At 43.2% G+C, this 24,587-nt stretch overlaps 1 protein-coding gene across 4 annotated transcripts in view; it reads right to left on the bottom strand.

Annotated features, from left to right (window-relative positions):
- The window catches only part of larp1 (La ribonucleoprotein 1, translational regulator), a 32,824-nt gene extending 13,599 nt beyond the window's left edge, over positions 1–19,225 (bottom strand). For 3 of the 4 annotated variants that reach the window (XM_028420746.1, XM_028420749.1, XM_028420748.1), the window contains exons 1-4: positions 18,582–19,225; positions 5,992–6,056; positions 5,401–5,466; positions 2,378–2,449 (exon numbers count right to left, since the gene is read on the bottom strand). In XM_028420746.1, coding sequence (XP_028276547.1) covers positions 2,378–2,449; positions 5,401–5,466; positions 5,992–6,056; positions 18,582–18,960 — 582 coding nt within the window. In that variant the 5' untranslated portion in view covers positions 18,961–19,225. The remainder of the gene's footprint in view (positions 1–2,377; positions 2,450–5,400; positions 5,467–5,991; positions 6,057–18,581) is intronic. The other variant, XM_028420750.1, reaches the window with a different exon arrangement.
- Between the last annotated feature and the right edge of the window lie 5,362 nt (positions 19,226–24,587).

Below are 24,587 nucleotides of genomic sequence, written 5' to 3'. Positions count from 1 at the left end.
CTCTAATAGAGATCATAAAATAACATGTACACTGTTGGAATACTGCAAAACTGTTGGAATACTGCAAAACTGAAGGTTTGCACTCATTATTATTATTAAAAGAATTATTGATCTACTCTTGCTGGAACCCCCCAAAAACCAAAGAGACTGACGTTTAGGATTTTCATTGTCTTTTGTCTCTTTATTACATTTGACTCCCAACGGACACAGACACATATTGGCTTTCCTGATTATCTTCGCCTCACGCAGCTGATATCACAATTTAAGCAAATCCAACAGGAGTTTGTGTTATGGCCGCTCAGCTATCTGCGATCTACGCAAGTTGGGCACTCCTGAGAGGTTTGCATAGGAAACATGCAAAGCATTTGATTAGTGTTGATTAGGTGAGTAGAGGTTCAACAGGTTTCATCCACAACACACCATTCTGTCCAGGACACACACCCAAACACACCACAACGTGCACAATCTTCGAGGAAACCGCGTTAAAAACATGCTGAACTCAAAGAGAGCCCCAGACATGCACTGCAGCTCTGAGCATTGTTAACGGGAGTCTCCACAAAACAAACACAAATCCGGCTTCTTTAAGACTTGCAAATCAACACTTTAGTAATTAAATGGCAAAGAAATCACATTAGCTGAGAGACATAATTGCCCTTTTCTTTTACACCACCTGACAGAGGTTCAGACAGACATGTGACGATATGTTCAGTCTTTAAATATCACTCCAATTCAAATCACCCAACCACCCACTGCCAACCTAGTCCAACATCCCAGGACTGTGTTACTGTCGTGATGCATGTGTTGTCACACAGACACAGACATGTCAGGTACATACACGATGATTTGTTCAGACCTGATAGGTGTGATATGGAAGTCACAAAAGTTTGGTGTTGACATGTTGGATGAATGGTATGGGATAGAAAAAGTGTGAAGGACATAATTTAAATTAATCTAAGATTAACGAGCAAAGCTAACTAGTTTTACCTTAAGAGAAACAAAAACTTCGTTCTCCTTTCAACGCCTAGTCTTCCATGGGAATTGCCAACCTAGAGGGTCAGAGGCTTTCACAGTGTAGCAGTACTAAGTCTTTTAAAATCTGCCATAAATGGTGGACCTCATCCTTCAAAAGATACAGGCCCTGCCCTGAGACACGTCTTGTGTATATAATTACAAGGGGGTGATTGGTAAGTCTGTGGCCCAAGGTAGAAGGAGGTGTAGTTTAACTGAGTGACTCTCAAGCGCCAGCCCATGCATAAAGTTTTAAAAAATGTCTGTTCACCCTGCAGCCTCTACGGGTGGCTCCAAAAGTGAGTCAACCACCATAGACTTCTGTTTTAAACTGTCAAAGTCTACAGCAGAAATGAACATGTTTTGTTTGTTTTTTTCCTGTTTTTGACTGCCCGTCTGCCTCAGCTTTACTCGCTCTCCATCTCTTTGCCTGTAACTGGGGTTAAGGCAGACTGTGGCGCTGCCGACATCGCGGTCGGAGCATCCCATACTCAAGACTCAAGACTCTTCTCTTCAGAATCCTACAGCTGGTGTCACAGAAGCTTTTTCCATAGTTATTTACTCTGTTTGGCTTTTCATAGAGATTATTTCTGAAGGTACAGTACGTCCTTCAAAGATGAAGAAGGAACTGTGTACATGTAGGAGAGGCCTAGGCTAAATGGCACTAGGTGTTATTAATGCAAGAGGCATTTGCAAACTTCAACACTGAGATCAGAGCTATTAAAGTTCTCCACACAGATGTTTAGTCAGAGAAGAGACATGAGGAGCTCATCACTTCTACAGCAAGTCTGCAGGTTCTAACGGTAAACCTTAATATTGGGTCATACAGAGACACATTATGCACCTCATAGAAGTTACTCTTCTACCTTAGGCCACAGACTAAAGCCGGATTTAAGCTTCTGTGTCGATTCATCGCTGTTGTAGAGCGCTGCAAAGCAAATCTGTGATTGGTCGTGTACCTGCAGACATCCAGAAATGTCCCTCTTTCCTGTGCTGCAGTCAATTCAGTGTTAAACATTAATGAGTCGCCATGTATGAAGCACAATGAGTAAACAAATAGAGTCTGCACCTGACTTGAGTTTTGTGCACACAAGTTCAAAATGCCTACAACACTGTAGGCTGCTTGTGTAGGCGAAACACAGAAGCATAAATCAAGCTTTAGTCAACGTTCCAGTGTCCTAAACGGTTTTATCTTCTTCAAAATTAAATGCAACAGCTGTAATATCATCATTTTAGACAAAAAAGTTTGATAAATCTTTCTTTTTGTTAGTGTGGTGTAAATTCACGGATGTCTAACTTGTCTCATAATGAGGTACAGTGTCTGAATATCAGCAGGCTGCAGGTTTCATGGGCTGCATGTTGAACTTACAGTGGATCTCCATGAGTCTCTGACCTGCCTGACAGTCGGCGGGCAGGACACGGTCCGTGTCACTGCCTCGATCTGAACAGAGGGAGGGAAGAGCAGTTTAGAGAAGACAAATGAGGTGGACCATGATGTAGACACACACACACACACATACTGTACAGACACAATAAACAACACTGTTACCAAACAGCTTCAAGTGTAGTGAGTGTTATAAAGTCCCAGCACCTGACCCTGGTCATCAGTGAGTCCTTTAAAGTCCATGATGTTATAATCTGGGGATTTCTGATTTAAATAACCAGCACTGGCCTTTTCTGCTTCAGTAACACAATGGCATTAAGCTTCACTTCACCCTGCTGCCGTCAAACACGGCAAAATGCCAAGTGGATGTTGCACAAGCTGTGGATAATAAGACGCATCTGTTAGTCTGCTCAGCTCCCTCTGGGTTTCACAAAGCGCGTCCACTGAAATCTCAGCGGCTGCATGGTTAATGCTGTGTCATTACAACTTCGGCTTCAGATTATTTTTAGCGATGACAGAACAATGTGATGAAATAAAGCATTAGATGAGTGTGTTTGTGGCTCAGGTGTGTGTGTGTGTGTGTGTGCATTTCTGAATCAATAAAACGGCTGCAAACACGCCAAGATCACAAAGGCGCTGATTCATTCTTCATTCCACTACAGGATGAGGCCTCAGGCTGCAGTTGTTCTCCATCCAACACAAGAAGTCAACACTACACACACAGACAACAGGATGGAGTGACGAGACAAACGGTTAAACGATTTATCTCTGCTTCTTGTTTCCATAACTAACAAAAAAGTGACACAAAAAACACGGGAGCCCGTCACAGGCCGCCATGGAGTGGGAGACTCATGAAGTCCATGGAGGAGGGGGGGGGGGCTGTATGTGACCTGGTGCCATTAAACAGCCAGTATAAAATTAACACAAGACTTCTAGAGACATGTGCATTCTCTTGAAATATAACAGAGCCAGGTGGTTTTTAACAGCAATGTCTGAAAGAGATGACCAAGCTACACCTTTCTACCAACCTACACATGGAAACTGCATCACTGTGCAGAAGGCAGCCTGTTGCTACACAGGACCACAGAAGTCATTTTTGTATTCAGTCTGTTTGATTTAGAGTTATTTTCTATCAGTACTGAGGAAAGTTACAGGGCAATCTCACCTAGATTTGTTTTTATTTTGAGCAGATTTAGACTCATAACCAGTCCAAAACCTAAAATACTCAACTCACTATCATATAAAACACAATTAATTCTCAAAAAGGAAGTTGTAGACAGCATGTTTGCCGCTTTGCTTCATAAAAAAAATCAAAAATGACCATTTCTTGATCAAAATAATTTGAGTATAAATGAAACTGAATGAGAAGTTAAAATCTCAGCTGAGACAGCATTAAACTTTACTAAAGTGTGGACAGTTTATTGTATAAAATGTCAGGCTTGGCTGTAAATACTGCACTGAATATTAAGCTTCGCCCTCTTGTCCTTCATTAAGTTTTAGTGTCTATTTCCCAGCATGAATAATCAGTGGAATTCTGTGGGCAATTTATGGCTTTAAATGTTACGTTACCCCTACTCCTCCACTCCCCCGTCCTATGAATAGCCACAGCACAGATCCAGGGGTGGTTTCTTTCAAGGGGGGGATCCCCTAAAAGGACATCCTTTCCCAGGCTTTGGCCACCATCTCCACAAACTCCTCCCCTCCCACCGTCGGTGATGTCTGTCAGTGGACCTGGCGGTTATTCCTGGCTTATGATGTGACCCACATTTTCCTGCTTGGGGACAGGAGCTCTCTCTCTCTCTCTCTCTCTCTCCTGTCTGCTCAGACCTGGCTGCCTAATATAGGGGAGGTTACCGGGGTCGCTCGCCCATTGACACACTATCATCCAGAGATCAGAAATAGAACGCGGCTCTGACGGAGGACTGGCTGCTGCTGCTACTGTAAGAGGACACAAATTAGACGCATCCCTGAGCTGACCAACAGCTGTAGAGCTGTAGGGGGACACGAGAAATACGTTTAAAGGGGCTGGGCTCAGTGTGCAATATGACATAATTAGAAGGCTGTATGTTCTTACAAAGACAATATATTTCTACAAAGACTGCTTGTTATAAAAACGTTAATTAATGTCAACATTTTTAGCACGTGGAGGGGAAAAAATAAACTACAGATATTTAACTATTTGCAGCCTCTACAAGTTTTTTTTCCTTCACTCGTTACGTGAGCTGCAGAAATCCTGCAAGTCAGTCAAACACAGAATTTTTAAATCATGTGACTGCTGGTCACAAGTGGTTCAATCATGGCTTCCTAGTTGTGTTGTAGCGTGCAAAAGAAAAGGGTGAAAATACAAGTATTTTTCTAAATATTTTATTCAAGGTTTCTACTTAAAAGAACTTTTTAGACTTTTTAGAATCTCGATTAAAACAATAACCTACTTCAAAGATGAGTCCTTTAGCCGGGTGCCTACTTGAAACAAAGGACTGCTGACCTCAGACTCTAAGAGGTCTCCACATGGTGGTGAGCCTGGACTAACCCACGCCTTAAAAAAAGAAACAAGGACACAAAGTCGGGCCAGGAGAAGCAGCAGACTGCTCTGTCTGGATGTGCCGCTTAGCTGCTGCTGTGTAATTACAGCCACAACCACTAAAATACCTATTGTGGAGAACAACACACATCCACTGCAGAGGAGTGCAGCTGGGAAGGCTGGGCTGTAGCGTCCTCAATGTTTCAGCTAACAAATATCTGAGAAACAAAAGACAAGATCTCTTCTGTCTCTTCCTGCTTTCTGTTTAATCTCAATGCTAAAGTCAAGCCAATAAATCCCTACTGTGCTTCTCATTCCACTGAAGGACTCCCTCCGTCTATGTTGCAAGTGAGGAGACCAGACTGCCACCTCCAAGCAGCTACAGAATACTTCAGCGGTCCATGACAGGCAGCAGACACCACCCACATCTCTGCACATCTACCAGCCTGTGACCCCACACTCAGCACAAACAAACAGCAACACCTACCTGCATGTCCTTGGTTGCAATCTCTCCTGGAGTCGGCCAGCTGTTGGTGTCGCCAAAGTCTCCGACCTGAGCCACAAACACAAAAGAAAAATCCATCATCCGATCACAAGAATAAACAATAAATCAACAAATTAAACTGCTTCACTGTGCGCATTCACTTCATTGTTTTCACAGTGTATTTTTAGCCACAGGTTGCCAGGCTGTGACAAAGCCCTTTACACACATGTTGGCTGTAAATCTTTGTGGTCAAGGTGTGGTCACAAATGCTGGAGTGCCATCAAAGGTAGGAAGTTGTGAATGAAGCAAGTTGTATTAGCCGTGCCATTGGCTCACTAAGGACCCACATTTGCATTCTAGGAAGTCAGAGAGGAGACGACTACACAATGCTTGAGGCATAACAGATAAAAAGTCCACTGAGGTGTTTAATGGACACATTTAGTTCAGTTTGCTGTCAAAAATGGAAGGTTCTCTCTTCTCTCTCAAAGTATTAAGTTGTATTTTACACATATCAATCACCATTTTAGTTTTTAAAAATAGAAACAAAGCAAAAATCCAGCTGAATGTGTGAACTTATACAGCACAAAGTTTTACCTTTCCCCCACGTCTGGCTTTGGGCGGGTTCCCTGCTCTCACCACCTTGGCGGGGCCGGTCGACTCTGTGGGAACACAAAGAGGTGGTTGACGTTACAACTGGCTCTAAATACATCAACACAGATGTAGCTTAAAAAGCCATCAGACAACAGCAGTGAAGAGGGGAAAAAAAAGCAGGAAAACAACAGATTCTATTTTGAAATTATTTGAATTTTTTTGGTCCAAGCTGTGGATAAACTCGGCTGAACAGAAAAACACACAAGAGTCAACACAAAAGCGGCTGGTTTTTGAAAGTTTTAAACAGTTTTGGTGCCTCTTTGTATGTTTTAATTAGCATTTCCATCACTTTCCTTATCTACCTGCAGCAGGTAGGCTGTATCGGCTTAATAAGTTGCATTATATTTTCACATAAACTAAAACTCATTCACTCTTTCACCCCTGTCAGAAAACACATTTCCCAGCTGGAGACATATCAGGTCATAAATATTCAGCCTCATTTTCTGGCTCTGTCTGAGGAGCTTGCCCTTTGCCATCTTTGGCTGCAGTGTCAACAGACGCAAAAATATGAGGGAGTAAAAGCAGCTCACATGGAGCAGTTTACACCAAAGAGCAAATCTCAGTAAGCTCCTTAAGGACGATCACGTCGAGGGACATCACCAGAAACAGAAGCAGAGAGACGGGAATAAAATCCTTTGGTGGACAGCATCACTAACAACAGTAAGAGCAGCAGCACACTGGGGTTTATTACAGTGTGTCTATGACACTAGTGCATGAAGATCTTTATTATCTAATGACAAGTCTTTCAAAACTTTAAATCTAGTTGTGTTTTTCAGAATTGTAACAACATAAGAAGCTAATTCTGAACCTTCTCTGAAGAATCTGAACATCTTATGCTGCTTTTGATTATCCACCTCTATTAGGAAGTCTGTTAGGTGCGCAGAGGACCCATGCAAACACTGCATGTACAGTATACAGTGTGTATGGTCTTAACTCTCAGTCGCACAATCCTTCAGCCAGAAGTGCGTCTGAGTGGAGGTCACGTTTGTAGAGAGCATGACTGTACAGCCACTCAGAGGAAGGTGAGGCAGAAAGAAGCATTTGTGCAGAAGGTGGTGCAGTCACAGTTTGGAAATATGTATGCCGTGCAATTACATTAAAACAGACCCCTAATCAACAACTAGAGGGAGCTCCTCTAACATTCTGCTCATTAAATATTGAATCTTAGCTTGGATTTTAAGAAAGAAGAGAATAAAATATATATGAATGTGTCTGTGTACTTGTGTTTTCTTCAAAGGAGGGTACATACACTGATTCTGAGGCATTTTGGGTACAACTGAGGACATGAAGAACCCTGACGATCACTGCAAACACTCACTGTGCAGTTTAAACACACTCTCCCTGACTGGCTCGTCTCCAGCAAGTTGTTAGAATAAAACACACGTGTAACCAGCAAGATAGGAAAAATGCAGCAGGTTCAGATGTCACTTTCATAAATAAATACCAACTTTTAAAAGTAGTTCCTCTTTCCTGTCAAAACCTGGTGTCACGTTACCCAGAATGCAAAGCAACCATTTACAGTTTGACATTTGCTGGAGGCAGCTAGTTCAGCCTCAAGCAGAGATGAGGATCAGGCAACACTGGTCTGGTAAGCTCAGTCTGACACACAGCCAAAAAATACTGCTTTCTGCACACATGCAGTCTTTCACATTTAGTACAGGCTCCAATTCAGACGCTATGACGCTACACTGCAAGCTGCAGCTTGACTTCTGACCTTTAAACTGTTTGCTTAATTTTGAATCACAAAGTTGAGCAATGGTGTAACCACAAGCTTCCTTTTGTTACAGTAACATGTCCTTCAATTACTTTTCCCCTGAAGTTATGAAGGGAGAACACTTTTTCTTCCAACAATTAAAGTCAATGAAGCTTCAGTGGTTTGGTTGGTGAATGGCAGCAAGTACCAGGAAGAAGCTCCAACAATGATTACAATGCAACCCGAGCCTAAAGTCAGTGTTGGGTGTGGCGTCCATCAGGGTCACACGCTTGTTTGGGATCATTTAACACAAGCATGCACGTCCTGCAGGGTGTTTGTTAACAGCAGCTACAGCTAGGTGGCAAAATACTGGACACATATCAAAACTTAGCTATTAACTATTACTATAGCTATTACCCTATGCATGTTCCCATCACAGGAACTTCCTTCCATCGAGATCTCTCAGGATCAACATCACTTCTGGTTTATTATCACACCGAGAAATCAAAATACATCCTGTGTTGCAAACACTGAATAGGCTGACAAGTGGATGATCAACACCCATGACAGTAATGGAGACAGCCATGGTACCTGCACTACACTTCCCATGAGCCTCTTTCTAACTATATGGCCTGTTCCACGGCACTATGATCCCTGTGATATCCCCTATGTTTCTGGATGTGGAGAACCTCTTTTCATTCCAAGCTCCACACAGGTTGTCAGAAAAAAACAATCATCTATGGTCAAAGATCACAAGTTCAGGTCCGCAGTTTTGGTTCATGGACCACTTTTTCCCTACTGTCCACAGGTCAACCATTTCATGAACAGGGCAACTTGATTTGTGAAGCTTAAATTCTCAATCTGCCAACATTTTACTGTTGAACAAAAGCCTCTTACAACCCCCAGTGAACTCAGCAGATATAATGTTGCTTCAACAGTCTGCTGCTTATCCTAATCATGGCTGATGACATCATGTGAACCTGCCAATTAAACAAACATGACTAATGACGATTGAAAACAAGGGGATTTCTCAAACCAAAGCACCAACACATTCTGGGTTCTGGTAAATGTCTTCCTGATCTATCCAGTATTAGCCGACCTGGGCGACCATGACCCGAGATTTTATAGAAGTGGCTGGTGGATTCCAAACACCACCTGTTCTGTTTCTCCAGCTAGATCCGGACACTGTGAGAAGAGAAGCCTCTGAAGAAAAAGCTGGAACCTACATCATAGCCTTCCACAACATATTACCAAACTATACACGGCACTTTTTTGTCATAAACACCAGCAGAACTTAAACAATATTCTTCCATGTCCAAACACTATATATTTATTATAACAGCAGCTTCTGTTCTCCTCTCAGCAGCCTGAGCCAGGGAATCAACTCTGTGCTAAATTAAGTCAAGGAATCAGCATGAATTCCTCAAGTATTTAACCCCTCTTATTTGCTTAGTTTGCTAAGTGGGAACAGCAGCAAGTTTTTTTTTAAATGCCTTGCTGCTCCTTTCAGTGCATGACAGAGCATGTTTCACAGGCAAAGGAAAAGACACAGTTTGACCATCAGATTTTCTGCTAAGGTGTTAAAATGCAGACATTTTCCCAAGCTCACTGTGCTCCTGTGAAGCCACGGGATGATGGATGACAGATTGTGACGCTCGCAGGTTTTACTGAGTCGTTCCGCTTCGTCATCATGACGGAGCACTCTGAAAGGTTCTCCAACAAACACAGAGGCTCTGATATGCAGTGGTTTTAGATGGTTGGCTGTATTCCTATACACAATATTCATTTAACCTTTGGTTATGTTTTCCTTACAGCTTCTGCTACCATTCTCATAAATGTTCCTCCCACAGTTTGAATTTTGACCGCTGAATCAGGTTAAATCAATCTCAGACCCTAATACACCAGGTGCTTGTTTTAGACCAGCAACAGTTTGTTGTATTTTTTTTTTTTTAAATGCAACACAAAATAATTCAGGAGCCGTTTGAGGTTTGCACTGTTTAGAAGGTTTGCTATGCTAACATTAGCAGCCTGTAACGGAGAAGGTGAATGGACGACTAACTACAACTGAACCTTTGAGATATTCACAACTTCATTACAACATTTATGGATAATCAATTAACCGCTTGTATACGCTGTCAATAAAAGATAACTGTGCCACACTTAATGTTTAGGGGATGTGAATTCTTTACCTACATGCTATTTAGCATGCTAAAACATTATGACATGTCCCAACCTGACCTGTGACCTCTATTAATACATGGTCATGAGGAATTGTTAGCATGCTCACACACTATAATTAGATCTGCTAAAAAAATAGAATGTTAGCAGGCTAATATTAGCATTTATATCACTAGGGAGTCTCCAGTATAGCTGCAGACTTTTCACCTTTTTATTCAACTTTAACTTTAGCTTTAACTATCAAGAAAAGGGGCACAGTAACATACAGAGCCTGATCGATAAATGTTGTGATCAATAAAGGGATGCGGATCACACAATGTGCCATTACAGGCTATGCACATCACAGATCCTAAAAACGCATAAAAACCGTATCTGGCTGGTAATTCAGTTTTATCGCCCAGCAGTCGCTACTGCAGCAAACGGACAATCGGCTGTTGTTCAATCACAAACATCGGGTCTCTGGAGCTGCCGATCAGCTGAGCCGCACACACCGTGGATCCTCCACTACAGGCATGGATGCATCACTCACTGGGCCACTCAGTGTTCGGGGCAAATCAGATGATATCAGATGATAGAAGGTCAGAGGAAACCCTCCAGGACATCCATCAACACTAAGCTGCTGCTGCTGCTGCCGCTCTTCAGGCAGACACACTGCTGCTGCTTTCTGAATTTTAATAATATTTTTACACAAGCAACTCAAACAATAAGAAACTTCCTAAGTCTTTACTCCTTATTTAGCACACTGATCAAAATGTTCTTTTACTGGCCACTGAGGATGCTACAAATAAAAATGTTATATTTCATTAGGGGTGGGAATTTTCAGGCACCTCACATTTGAGTCGATTACGATTCAGGAGCCAACAATTTGATTATTAAATCGATTATCAATTATTGATTTAGCTCTTGGGCCAAAGTTGTACATGAGGCCTCAAAAAAGTCCCTGATCTCTCAGCAGTATGCAGGAAATACTGAGCTGGTGACTACTCCAACTTGTTTACAGTTTTTTTCCAAACTATAAAGATGCCTGAATGAGATGTCAAGTCTTTTATCCACAATCACGCACACAAAAAAAGTCTCTGTCCAACCTTCACAATGTTTCCGAGAAGTTGGGAGTTTTTTTTGGGCTCAAAACGACTACAAGCGAGACAGCAGCACCTTGAGAACAATCTGACTCGACAGGTAGGAGTGAAGGCTGTGTGTTATCTAAGCGTTATGTGCTCAACTGTGCAACAGCTCTGATAACAGTGGTACATTCTCTTAAACTCAAGGACAGGTCAGGTGTAGGTGTGTGTGGAGCATTAGAGACATGGCACAAAAAACAGAAATACATAAAGCAGGAAGAATGACATGAGTGGATGAAGGGGAGCAGCAGGAGTAGAGCTGTTAGCCAACACAGAGTGAGTGATTAATGCAAGCTGCAAAACATTGAAAAATAAACCAAACCACATCTTAAACTTTTAACAATTTCCATTGAGGTTCAGGACTTTTTTTTAATTGCAGCGAAAAATGAAACCAGTGACTAAAACTGGGGCGGGATGAAAAAGAAGACTCAAAAAGTGTTTGTGGTTGAAAAGGTTAACTGCTCTTCTCTGATCGCCCGTTTACTCCTCTCATGTTAGCGACGCCTTTTACTCTCATGCGCATCCTCACCCCCTCCTCTTCTCCGGCTCTTCTTTCACACTCTTCCTGTTTCTACACTGTGTTCAGAGTCAGTTGTTGCAGCCTGCTGTGCGCATCACACTGCCAAAGGCTACCATTAACATTAGCCACCACTACCAACCCCCACCGGCTCACATTAGCCATGCACTAGTGTTAATTCATTCAGAATTATGGGCTCTAAATCGGAATCCTTCACACCAAATCTATATGCTTTACTACACTTAATGAACTGTCTCAAGCAGTGCTAAGAATACCACATTATTCCTCCAATGCTCCCTCTCTGATATCTTCTTTCTTTCCAGTTACTCTCCAGCTCTCTCTTTCTTAGAAACTCCACTGTTCTTTTACCAGGTGGAGACCAAAGACAAATTCTCATGGGTGCTCCAGCACGCACCATCGACAATACCTGCTCCAAATCCCACAGGGTATCGCTGGTGGAGCCTATAAATAAACTTGGTGCCACGTCGGCTCTGCAGGCTTAGATAAACACAGTCGTGGTGTTGTCCTCGGCCAGGCGCTGGGACTTTCGGTTGCCTTAAAACCACTTTTCTGCTGCTCCACATATGTATTGTTTCATTTTTCAACTCTGAGCTCTTTTATTGTATTTGACAGATGAACATATTTCGGTGTCGGATTCTGGGATTTTCCCCTGCAACTGTGGCAACGTTATGGAGGAAGTCCAAAAAATGGCTTCAGAAGCCTGATCCAAGAAAAAAAACACCATGATCAAATGTTTGATCTGAGACACACACCACAATATCCAAAAAAATAACTAATGGAAATGCCTGTGTGTGATACAACTGAGTGTCAAACCTATTTTATCTACTAGCTGCTGTGCAGAGGAGTGACGACAGAGGAGGGAACCCTGGCTGCAAGAACCAAATATGGAGGAAACGACAGCATACGCCAGCAGACACACACGCACACACATCAATGACTCTCCCTGGCGTCACATGATCAGTGTAGTGACGTCACTCTGCGCTGAGTGAAAAGCTCAGACAGAGCAAGGAGGGCCAGGAGGCGTCTCCCTGTTGAGCTGCATTAACAAGCTTCTCACACACACACACACACACACACAGGGTCGTTTAACAAGTGAGTGACCTCAAATGTTAACCAGATATCACCTGGATTCAAACGCCTTTTTAAAAGAGCTCATTTGAGATTCTTCTTGTTCTGCTTGAAGCAAAAAATTTGTTTTAATAATTAGAAGGCACTAAAAGTACAGATGTTAGTTAAATATAATAATATTTTAGTCACAGTAAATTTAAAAATACATATTTGTTTAAGTTTAGAATATCATCACAGCTTTAAATAACCAACAGACCGCCTTATTCTAACGGGGATCTGAAGCCGATATACCAGTACTCTCCTCAAAGCCAGACTCCACTGACAAAAACACTTATTTAACCCTGCACAAGTCAGGAGTTTCTGATCCAATGCTGCATTACATTAGCTATTAAAACATGAGCTAACAGCCAAACAAGGCAGCAGTGAACCAGCAACTCCCCGACAAATGGAGTCTGGTTTCTTTGAGGAGACCATACATTGATCACAGCTCACAGTGGCACAGCAGATCAGCCGCCTGGCTACCAAAGAGTTTATCGCATTTATACCCGTGACTTGCGTCAACAACAGCTTTGTTATATATTTCGTCCAACACTGCCAACTGGACATGTCCCTTCTTACAAACAGTCCACACCCGAACCTCCACAGTGGGATGTGCCGTTATCATGGTGCCCAGGCATGACCCCAAGACAGATAAAAGCTAACTCGAGCTGGACGACTGAAGACAAGAGTTTCTCTGAAACAGCTGACGGTGTGTGTGTGTGTGTGCAACAAGCGGGTGTGTGAGAGGTGGAGTAGAAAGAGTGTGATACAAACTGGGCTGCGACCTAGCTTAGCATTTACACAGACTGACTGCATTTATGTTGAGTCACTGTTGTGTCTGTAATTGGCAGTAATATACTAGAACATAACAACATGCTTTACAGATATTTCACCCTAGCAAACACACAATCCTCTGTTCACACATAAACACACTCAACACCCATTCAGAAGCAGCAGCAGTCTGCTAATGAAGTCTTGCAACTGTAGTCCCATTATACCCATTCACGCATCAGCACTCCTTCCAGGATCGCGACCTTTGGCGGACCCGACACCTCTTAAAACTCGGCTACAAACAGCCCCGAGGTGTCTGATGACAGAGGGTAAAGGGTCTGCCGCAACAAAAGAGGACAAGATCCACAGGCTGGGAAAAATGTGGGAGACAAGTGAAGAGTTCATGGCAATTTTTTTTTCAAAGCAACCCTCCCCACCTATTTACATCAACTGTGTAGGGAATGCAGAGCAGCTATCAAGCATCAAATTTACAACAGACAGCTGACAGGAAACCCTCTCTTGTTAATAAAAGAAAAACACTTTACCTAAAACATGCCTCATTTAGCAGTAAATATAAGCATAAAAGCACATGTGACACAAAACGTCTCTAGTGTGCAGCACACGGCTGCAGTTTTAGCACAAAAACCTGCAGCATTGTGTTTGGAAATAGCTACAGCTTTCTGTCAACAGCTCCTTTTCACCTCAACATTCAGAGCAGTCTGCATTTGCAAGCGTCACTTAAGGTTTCTCCACATGCTAAAGGAATGCTAATGCACCAAGCCGGAGCTACATTTACATTTATTCATTCAGTAGATTTGACAGTCATCCCTTACTTTCCTACAGACGGTCACACCTCGGCTACACAAAAGCAAATGGACTTTATATACGGGTTGACTTTCACTGCAGATATCTCAAGCTAACAACATTAACTGTGTGCATTAATAGAGACACCAGCTTCAGCTGCAAAAATCCAGAACCACTCAGAGTATACATGTATATGCTCCTCTTTGGGAGTTCATGTACCACATCTTCTGCCTACAGGAGCTACTTTACACACTGCAGCAGACGCAGAGCCCCTTGGGTCCATACAGGGTGAGGACGTCACATGCACGCATTCATGAAACATTAGCAGAAGAGAGTGTACAAAGTAGACGCCTGTGTCCTAAACATCCACCAAGCTAAAAGATGCTGATCTGCAAAATAAATATTTCACCAAGATCCTGTGTTTTCTTACTTCGACACAAGACACCACGTTTACATTGTGGGCGTGGGGACGCAGATGAGCACATGTGTGCAACATCTAAGCACCTGTTAACCCTTTATACTGGACCTCCTGTGCAGCAGGAACAGGAAACTAACTTGCTTAGCCAAAGTGGCTGCATTTTTCTGGAAGAGTCAATTTACTGTACTGAACAGTGATCAGTTCTTACATGTTCCACTCACACTGATCTTGTTTGCAACTAATTGGATTTTGCTACCACCCAAACAGCTGTGAGAAATCAGCTGCAAACCAGTTTTCCCCTCTGACTGCCCTACTTTGCCTCCTGTGATATCTCTACAGCATTCAGGAAACAACATTCACAGAGTGAACACAAAACAGTGATTCAGCTAAAGGCCAGAGCAGCATCTGAATTATACAGTCAGATCTGACCCGGTGAAGTCAGACCAGATTATTGCCTGCTGAAATTTACTCACGTGGGCTGGCTAAAGGAAAGTAGGAATGGATGGGGGAGCTAAGGGAGCTATTGAGGCTAGCATGGCTAACAACAACAGTCCACAACGCAGTTTAAAACACAATGCAGGGTCACTGCTCTATGTTCAAAGATAAATCTGGCCAAACAATGCACAGAGAAAAGTAAAGTCCTGTCAGAAGTAATTACGCCCCACCCAGCTCCCGATAGAGTTTAATGGGAAGATCTAAAATGACCACACCTCAAAGGTACCCTGGAGAGCTTTGGCCAATAGAAGCGATATGGGATGACATTTATACAAGTGCTGAAGTCTACTTCCAAGCAAATATCAGTGGAATTAAAGCACAGTGACAAACATTCAAAAAGTCATCTTCCCAAAGGTTTAATGAAGGAGAAAATCCTTTAAATGTGTCGGTCAGACTTTGGGGATTTGGGTGACTAAAACTGAATGTAACCATTAACTGTTGATGGCATCAGAACTCCTCAGGGCATCTTTAGCTGAGGGGAGTTCTTCATAAAAAAGCCTGAGAGAAATTCCTTTATGCATGCCTCAATCGTAGCTGCTGGTTTTTAATATAAGGAATGCACACACTCCCTGATGGAAGGTTACCATCATGTTACCACTGATACTAGCAAAAAAGAGACAGTCTGAAGCTAGCAAACCAGATGAGTATTTCTGTACTTTCACTCTTCTTTGGGCTGCTAATCTCCTGGCAGCAGCAGCCTGTGAGTCTCATCTTTTTAGCAAGACAGCACTTTCAAAGGCTCAAATAATTTTCTGATAATGATGCCCCCTGTGACCTCTGTATGAAGAGGGAGAGCATCTCCCCATCTGGCCAGGTCAGAGTGTTAAATGCTCAGCATGAGTCAGCTGATGCACAGTCCTTCAGACAACAAGTGGTGGGTGGTAAATGTTGCTTTAGCCATTAATGAAGGTACAGCGGGCTGGATGTGCTACAGTTTTTAATCTTATGCTGTGACTTTCTGTCGCTTATGTGAGATCACATGGTAGGTTTCTCCTTTTCATGTGTCATAATCATAGTCTGACAGGCCTACAAAAATCCACAGGTCACATAAAAACATACAATAACAGATTTCTGCTGTGACCCAGGGAAATACATTCTGAACCATTTGGCTTGTCTGGACGCGAATCAGGTTAGGAGACTGTCCAGAGCTGCCCTTTAACACATGTAGCCCACAGTAGGGGATCATCTGTGCCAGACGTCTTCTCGCTACTGTGGGATTTCAGGTGAGGTGTGGCGTTTGTGTTGTCTGTGCAGGAGGAGGAAGATGGAGGTTATGATGACAGTTTTTGCTTCTTGATACGCAGGGGAGCAGAAAAAGCCGCCAGCTGTGAATCAATGTCACCAATCTCCCCTAAACTGTTACCTGCACTATTCACACATGGGCTCAACCTGGCTGTACGAGCAGCCATTTATATATTCTCATGTATGGCTACTACAGTTGGTGTCTGAACAATTTCAGGGCTGCAGTGCATGTGGGAAAGGAGACTGAGAATACACAAGGGTGTTTATGAACTGTTCTACTACTGTAGCATCTGTGGAAAAAAACTATCTTGACATGGGTATGTATGTATTGAAGGCAAGATTTGTGATCTGCCTTTAATATGTGTGTCATTGAATGCATCATAAATGGACACTACCACCTGGCCCTTTAAACCAATGGCTCCCAGCCTGATGTGACTTTGGATCACTTCGATTCAACCCACCCACCCAGGACAGGCTGTACCCTCAAGTCTACACAGACATGCTTGAGTGCTACAAACAAACCAGCTGGCAAAGAAAAACACAACATAGTGGCAGCCATGATGGACTGACAACTAGACTGTAAAACAAGCAACATCTAGGAAAACAACACATGGCTGTAAGACATGTGTCTACACTGAGTAGAGGCCTGTTTTTTTTTTACATGTGTCACCAATATTCACAACATAATCGATTTATGTGACTGTCAGTTCATCAATTGATGCATACTGTAACGAAACTTCATCCATACAACATGACAAACAGTAATTTGCTGCCCAGATCAGAGTGAGAACATGCAGAAGCCATGATGACTCTGCCTGCTAGCTTCAATGCTAACGATGGCTAGCAGGGTGGACAAGCAGGCAGGAGCGGAGTTTACTCTGACAACAGTCGACACAACATGACAACCAGCTAATAAACTATAAAACAGTCAGACTGTCGCACAGAAGACGGACTGAAATGAGATCCGGCCTCGGATTCAATGCAGTCTGTGGGCTAATGAGCTAGCTAGCAGCGCAGCGCCCATGCCTTTCTCTCGGGGAACACGTGGAGTGAACACGTGATGCCTCATAACAAACCTGCACATATTTAGAGATTAAACGAGCCGATGTTTTAATGTGGAGCGTGTTTCGGTGTCGAGACGTTATCTTAGAAAGACCTTGGAGCTGACATGTTTTACACATAGGGACTAGAAGCGATCAGTAGCCACAGAGAAGCTAAGCTAACGCCTGAATGGGAAGGGCTTGACGATCAGAGTAGGCCAGAGAGGAGCTGTGTGTGTGTGTGTGTGTGTGTGTGAGCTATTGTTAGCTGGCTAAGCTACTACACAGCCGGTCAGCTCGTGGCTTAGCTACTAATTGATGCAATGCGAGACATGGGCGGGGATGTCTTCTTAATGTCTGGCATGAATGTGTATCGAAACGTGCCTCAAAAACAAACATGTAAACAGTAGTAGTACATACTGGTTTTAAATATTTGGCAAGCACACGTACAGTCTGTGTGTGTGTGTGTGTGTCAGCTAAAACCTGACTGACTGGGTGGCAGTAGATAAGACAGACACACACACACACACACACACACAGAGAGAGAGGGGACAGGGAGATGAAGCAGGTTGAAGATGAGGAGCTTCTGTTTACTTCATCTTCTAACAAGAAAGTCTTTGCACCAGCCAGCACAGAGCAGCTCGGATTAAAATGCTCCACTAAAACTTACTCTACTGTAATGCAGTGCAACAACACAACATGCCCATAAATGTACACAACAAGCAGGGATAGGACTGTAAGAAGACTGAAAGTCTGTCAAAAGTCCAGTTAAAGTCAAAGTCGGTCCAGTTTTTGGTCATCTGTGTGCAGCCGTTGCACATTTTGGACCATTTGATCTTTTTAAATAGGTGTGATCACTTGTCAGCCACCCATGAACCCTAAGAATAGTCTTCACTATGAGGAGGCAGGGGGGGGGGTGGCTTTCTCTCCAAATATATAATTAGCTTTGCAGGGAGAGCACCAAGAGGACCTATTTATCAATCAATGCAGCAGACTTTGTATTAAGGGATCAATAATTGCAATGTGATCACATGTAGGAGCAGTGTGGTGACCACACCTGGAAGAAGAGACACCAAGAACAACACTGTGACAGCCAGTATATCAACATGTAGGGTAGGGTACAGACCGTGGTGTGCTTGTCCATTCACGCTGACCACGGTCACCGCATTCATTTTCCTAGTCCACGGGTTCACCTTGGGCGGAGGAGCTTCAGTAAACTCCTTTCTGCCTTGAACACCTTCCTCGTTCTGCTTGTCTTCGTTGTCACTGCCTCCTTTGCCCTCCTCTGTCGCCCGTTCGGAGGTCTGTTCCTCCGTTCCGGGGGTGCCTCCCTGTGTCGGGCTGCTGCCGCCGCTGCTACCGCTGCTGCTGCTTCCCTGGTCGGCGACACCCGTCTGCCTCTTGGCCCCGTCGCCCTCCTCCGGCTCGCCGCGGATCACTTTACCGTGTTCCTCCGCTTTGGCGAGCGGGTTGCCGGGCAGGAGAGCCTCCACCTGAGTGGCCATTTCCCACCACCGTCTTTCTTCCCCCCTCAGGATTACCAGTCCTCCCCCCCCCGGCCCGAATTCGCCTTCAATTTCAAGGAAAACGTGAAGTTGTTCCGCGGAGTGTGGCGCTCCTCTGTCGCTCTTAGACCAAAAGGGCTTCAGTCTAAGACGCGGAGCAGTCGACGCTGATTTAAAACATTAAAAAAATAAAGAAACGTGTCCGAGGGCCTCTCAGGATTACAACCTTATCTCCACCGCTAGCAGCAATATGGATGATCCCCACCACGCGATACAGGGGTGCGCGCACGTACGGTGTGGAAGGGGGAGTAGACGCGTAACGCAGGGAGCGCGCTTTTGGGTCAGGTTGAGATGCTGCTTTCAAGTGCTCTCCCGTCATAGAAAAAGAAAAACCTTTTCACTTCCAGTTTCGGAAGTTGTAAAGTGCAACAAAAACAGTGTGTTTTTCTGCATTAACACGGCTGTTATAGTTTTAAAACTAAATTAAAAACGTGATTAACAAAGTGTAACAAAACACAAACAGGCACTAATAAGCAAAATTAGAAATATTCTGAATGTTTCCAGAGGAACATAAAAAGTGACGGACCTAGCAGGACACCACTAATAATGAATATAGTTCAGTTACTTTATTAAAACACAAAGCATTTAAGAACAACAGTGTCCCAGCCTGCTAAAGCTATAAAAAGCTATAACAATACTTCTTTATGATTGTGTTAACATCATAATTATAAAGCAGAATTGCTTTTAGCTTCTTGTCCACATTTATACATTTCCACGTCAGACATTTCCCACAAACATGAACGCAGCACGGACCCCTGGATGACGTCGGCCTCGCCCCCCTGGACTAGTCCGCAAATCACCGTTAGCTCATTAAAAATACGTCCAAAACACACACACTTCTTACTGTAACTACAGCTTTGTGAGGCCTGCGGGACGTCAGGAAACATTTGTTTGTGTGTTTTATGTTGTTGTGTGTCCATTAGTGTGTAAAGGAAGAGGAGGGGGGGTGCCCACACTCTACACACGTGTCCACACAGGAGCAGCACGTGTGTGCTCACACTCTTTCCAGATGATTTTTGATTTTTTTAAACTTCACACACAGTATAGATCTGTGTGTCTGTAGTGTGTGTGTGTGTGTGTGTGTCTGCAGTGGCATCCAGTGTGTATGTGTGGCTCAGCATTAAAGTGCCTTTTTTAAGCCTGTCTGGTTGATTATGTAACAGCAGTAGAAGCTGAACTCAGACTTAACATGTGATATTTGATACTCAGAGTATGAGGAATATGTTGAATGTGTGTTTAAAGCTAAAACAGAACAGAGTAGGAGAAGGCTTTATAAGGTAAAGGCCAACCATCAATCATCTGATGACATCTTGACATGAAGGTGACACAACACTCACAATCTTCAGGTTTCAGTGTCTTTAGGCTGATACATGTATGAACAGGCTCACATCGCATGTCAGCCATGAGCAGGACTGTAATTATTCATCACTTTCTTCTTCTAAAGGGGGTTTAATTTAAGTAAAAAAAAAACCATTGTGTGCATCTGAGAGCTGCTCTCCGGTCCTTGCAGGTGTTACAGGTTTAGTGTTCTTCAGCCAAACTAGTTTGTAAAACGTGTCATCTGACCATTTAAACCTGCTATTATGCATTCCCAGAACACCACTCAAAGGTGGAGAGCAAACCTTTGACTGACTTTCTCTCCTTTCAGTGTCACTCTTAAGAGAAGTGGCACCACCATCACTTCTCTGTCGGACTTTTCAGTTGTTTTATATGCCTTGTATGTTTTTTTTGTAAAGCTGGCAGCAGCTCTGGGAAAGCCTGTTTTCATTTAGCATGAATGAGCTAGCATGGTTTATACATTGCGTGTACACTGTACAGTGGTGGTTCTCGACATGGGGGAGGGGGGGAGGCATAATGCAGACTTTTATAAGGGCTGATTGATAAGTTCATGGCCTGAAGTGGCTGAGTGACAGCTCTCTGTGCACATGTTGTCACCTCGATGAGTGATTGTGCAGAAAAGCCAATAACTGTTGTGTCTCGACCAACCAAACAAGCACGTGTGCGGTGTCAAAGGTCATTGGCCTTCGTGCACTCATCAACCAATATGTATTTGAACATGTCCTCCTCAACACGATGAAGAAGGACCTTGACAGTTGTTGACACTGATGATGTCATCATTACACCCTCCAGTGGCTTCTCCTGCTGCAACGCAGCCTGCAGGAATCCTGCTGCATTCATGACTAAAGTCTGAAACCGGAAAGCCGCCTGCACGCCTGCAGTGATCATGGCATGTGTGTGTGTAAACTCTCTCATATGCGTCCTATAAAGAGCTGCATTATTATGAGGGGCGCAGCCTGGAGTGCTGTGTTTGAATGACGGGTGTGTCACACACACACACACACACACACCTTTTACTACTCCTTCCTTGCTCATTTGAATCTGTTTAATGTACCAATCATTTTAAAAACATCAGAGACAATATAAACAATTTACTTCCACTGATTAGGATCAAAAACCTGTGCTTCAAATGGGGTGTGGTGAACAAGACCAGACACAGAACAGAAAAAACAACCTGTGCTTCCATTGGGGTGTGGTGGACAAGACCGGACTGGCCAGCCTCCTTTTGGCTGCTGTGAAGCCTCTGACACGCCGAAGTCACATGACTGTCACTCAGTCCCCCAGAGCTATATTCCTGCTTAAATACAATGTGAGAAAAAAAAAGTTCAGGTGTGGAAACAAGTGTCAGAGGAAAGTCTGATCTTTATTTATCTGCTGCATTTTGAACAAAAAAAAAAACATCCATGTTGGACACACCAAGCCAAATACAGACAACTGAGTCATGGTATGTTCTCAATGTTTGGCATTTAAAACATACAAGTCATGAGATGGTTAATTACAGTCCTTAAGCTGCGTCTTTTCTCCCCTTTACACATTCTAAGGACTACAAAAAATATTATACGGTATGCCAATGAACCAGGAGAGCTGGTGTAGATTGAAAAAAGAGGGGGATCAAGTATGGATCCTTGAGGTACTCCAGTCACCATGCCACTGTCAATAATGTCCCTCCAGCCTTTGAGAAGAGGTGAATATTCACCATATAATTTCATATTTCGAACCTTAAATCCTGACCAGAGACCATCTAACAGTGGATATCATCTTAATTTGAAAACAAACAGTGTTGTCATTGTTCCAAGTTATAGAAACCAGGGTTTGTGATGAGTAGATTCTGTCATGATGTTTGTGTCACATCAGTGTCAGACCTGCAGTGACAATAATCTCTCTCTCTCTCTTTTGTCTCTGCCAGCCAGGTTACATTGTTCATAACAACACAAACACAACACACAGCTGACAATACATGTACCAACACACACACACACACACACACAATGTGGAGCAAATGTTACCTTGAGTCAGACTCACATGGGATCAGTTTCCTCACTGAGGGATGAGGCCAAATGATTCAGGCTGTTAAGATGTAAGCAACATATTTTCCCTATAGTGAAACAATCTCTCACTATTTAGCCTGATACAAGCTAATGCACACTGATGCTAACACTAAAACTTGAAAACAAACAACTACTTTGAGCTGTGTTTCAACTTTAAATGCACTGAATGAGTGGAAGACATCGCTACAAGCACAGGAGTGTCCATCACTCCTACTGTGTACGGCTTGTTCATCATAAACACACCAGAGTTTGTTGTTGTGTTACTTGGTGAAACTGTCTTATTGTTAGCAACACACAAACACACGTCTAAATGAATCTGATCTGGGAGGTTTATCACTGTCATTGTCGGTAATCCGCCCTTCTTATTAACCTGTAGCAGTCATCACACCCCCTCAGACCACAGAAGCTGTACACATAACACTCACATAGACACACACAGACACACACAAACACTCGCCCCCTCCTGCCAGCCCATCGTGGCCCCTCACTGTAAACAGGCTACAGTTTTGTTCGATGGCGGCTGCCTATTCTTTTTGGCCGATGACACTGGTGACATGTAAATCTCTCTGGCATTGTCCAGCTCACTGGAGCTCTTTAGCAGTGTAATCATCAGTGAAATGGCAATGGGCCACCGGGATGAAAACACAAGTCAGCAGCTGGTCAGCAAATCACAGTTGAAAGCCGTTAAATGGTGGATTTGCCCCGTAAGCAAGACGAGCCTGGGAGGCCTTTTGTGGAGCCGGCTTGTGAGCGCACACAACTGGAAGGAGAGTTTTTTTTTATTTTTTTTATTCCACAACTCAACCTTTTACACTTTACCAAAGCTGAATTTCAGACTAAGTGACTCACAGCTCAGATTTAGTGTTAGAAAGAAGGGTAGAAACATTTTTCTTTCTGTCACTAGACTCTTAGTAAAGAGTGATAGTGATAGGAGTGATAGTGATAGTGATAGGAAAATGAAGTTAGAATTAGCTAAATTAGGATTACACAATGTGACATTAAAAAGTTGAGCAATTCTTGAGTAAATGTAGATTCTGTTTTCGCAATAAACATGTAAATAGTTTGCCCAACTTCCAGCACCAAGCATTAAACAACACACTGAAGCATTATCGCCAGTAAACAGCAGAATGACAAGCAGCTCTTCTCCTTCCGTCTCCATGTGGTTGAGCCTCCCGTAGACACTATGATGTAATGAGCTCACTGAAAGAGGCAACATGTCACCATGCGGCACCTCTACACTCCACCTAGTGGCAGCTCAGGACCGGGTTGCTCCCTGCCTGCGCCCCAGTTCCCCTGTGACCCTGCAGTCCAGCACAAAGTGGGTTAAGACTGAGCTCTTTCTGCTGCCACCGAGCCTCCTGCCGAGCAGCATTTGTCTGCACTGGAGTTGCATGATTGCATCTGTTGCAACACTTCGCTGCACGTTTCTCGTGGTTGTGACAGTGCTCATTTTACCCAGAATAGCCTACACAGTGTTTCCCTCTGTCAGCTTTACAGTTACAACATGCACAGTCTTGTTTAGCCTGCAAGCAATAGGTGGAGGTGGAGGTGGAGGTAAACCTTTTTCTACAGTTGACTAAGTTTACTCTCTTCCTCAAACGGAGCCATTCACTGTAATTATGCTTAATACAAATGACTGAAACAGACAAGTGCTGCATGAGGAAACACAGAAGATCCTGTTTTCACTGATCACATTCTTATTTATGAAAATAATAATAAAGTAAAGTAAATAAGTAAGTAAATAATCCCATGTCATGTGATGACAGCAACTTTGACCTCAGTAATGAAAAACCACTTCCTTCCTTTAGAGCTCCACATTACAACTTCACACCATAAACACAAATAAACATATTCCTACATATTTATCATGTTCCCTGCACTACAGACAATGCTCACCAAGCCTGTCAGTGCTACATAATGTAATTTATTTTATAATAACCACTGTGATGAAAGACTGTCTCTTCACTTTGCTGGTTGTGAGTGTGCACAGAGTACACACTGCTGGGGCCCTTTCTACTGAGATCTTTTTACAGATCATTCATTGGTTGTATGAGGATGAGGAGATTACAGTTATTGTTCTGTCACATTTTTACCTTGAAATGTTGTTTTTCAACAATAAAAATAAACACAATAATTCAACTTTAACTCAGTAAATTTACATTAATGTCCCTCAGAAGTGGA

Source organism: Parambassis ranga, chromosome 14, assembly GCF_900634625.1.
Source record: "Parambassis ranga chromosome 14, fParRan2.1, whole genome shotgun sequence".
In the NCBI taxonomy this organism is placed as follows: domain Eukaryota; kingdom Metazoa; phylum Chordata; class Actinopteri; family Ambassidae; genus Parambassis; species Parambassis ranga.
The sequence above is the reverse complement of the archived record's forward strand: the minus strand, read 5'-3'. Positions and strand labels throughout refer to the sequence as shown.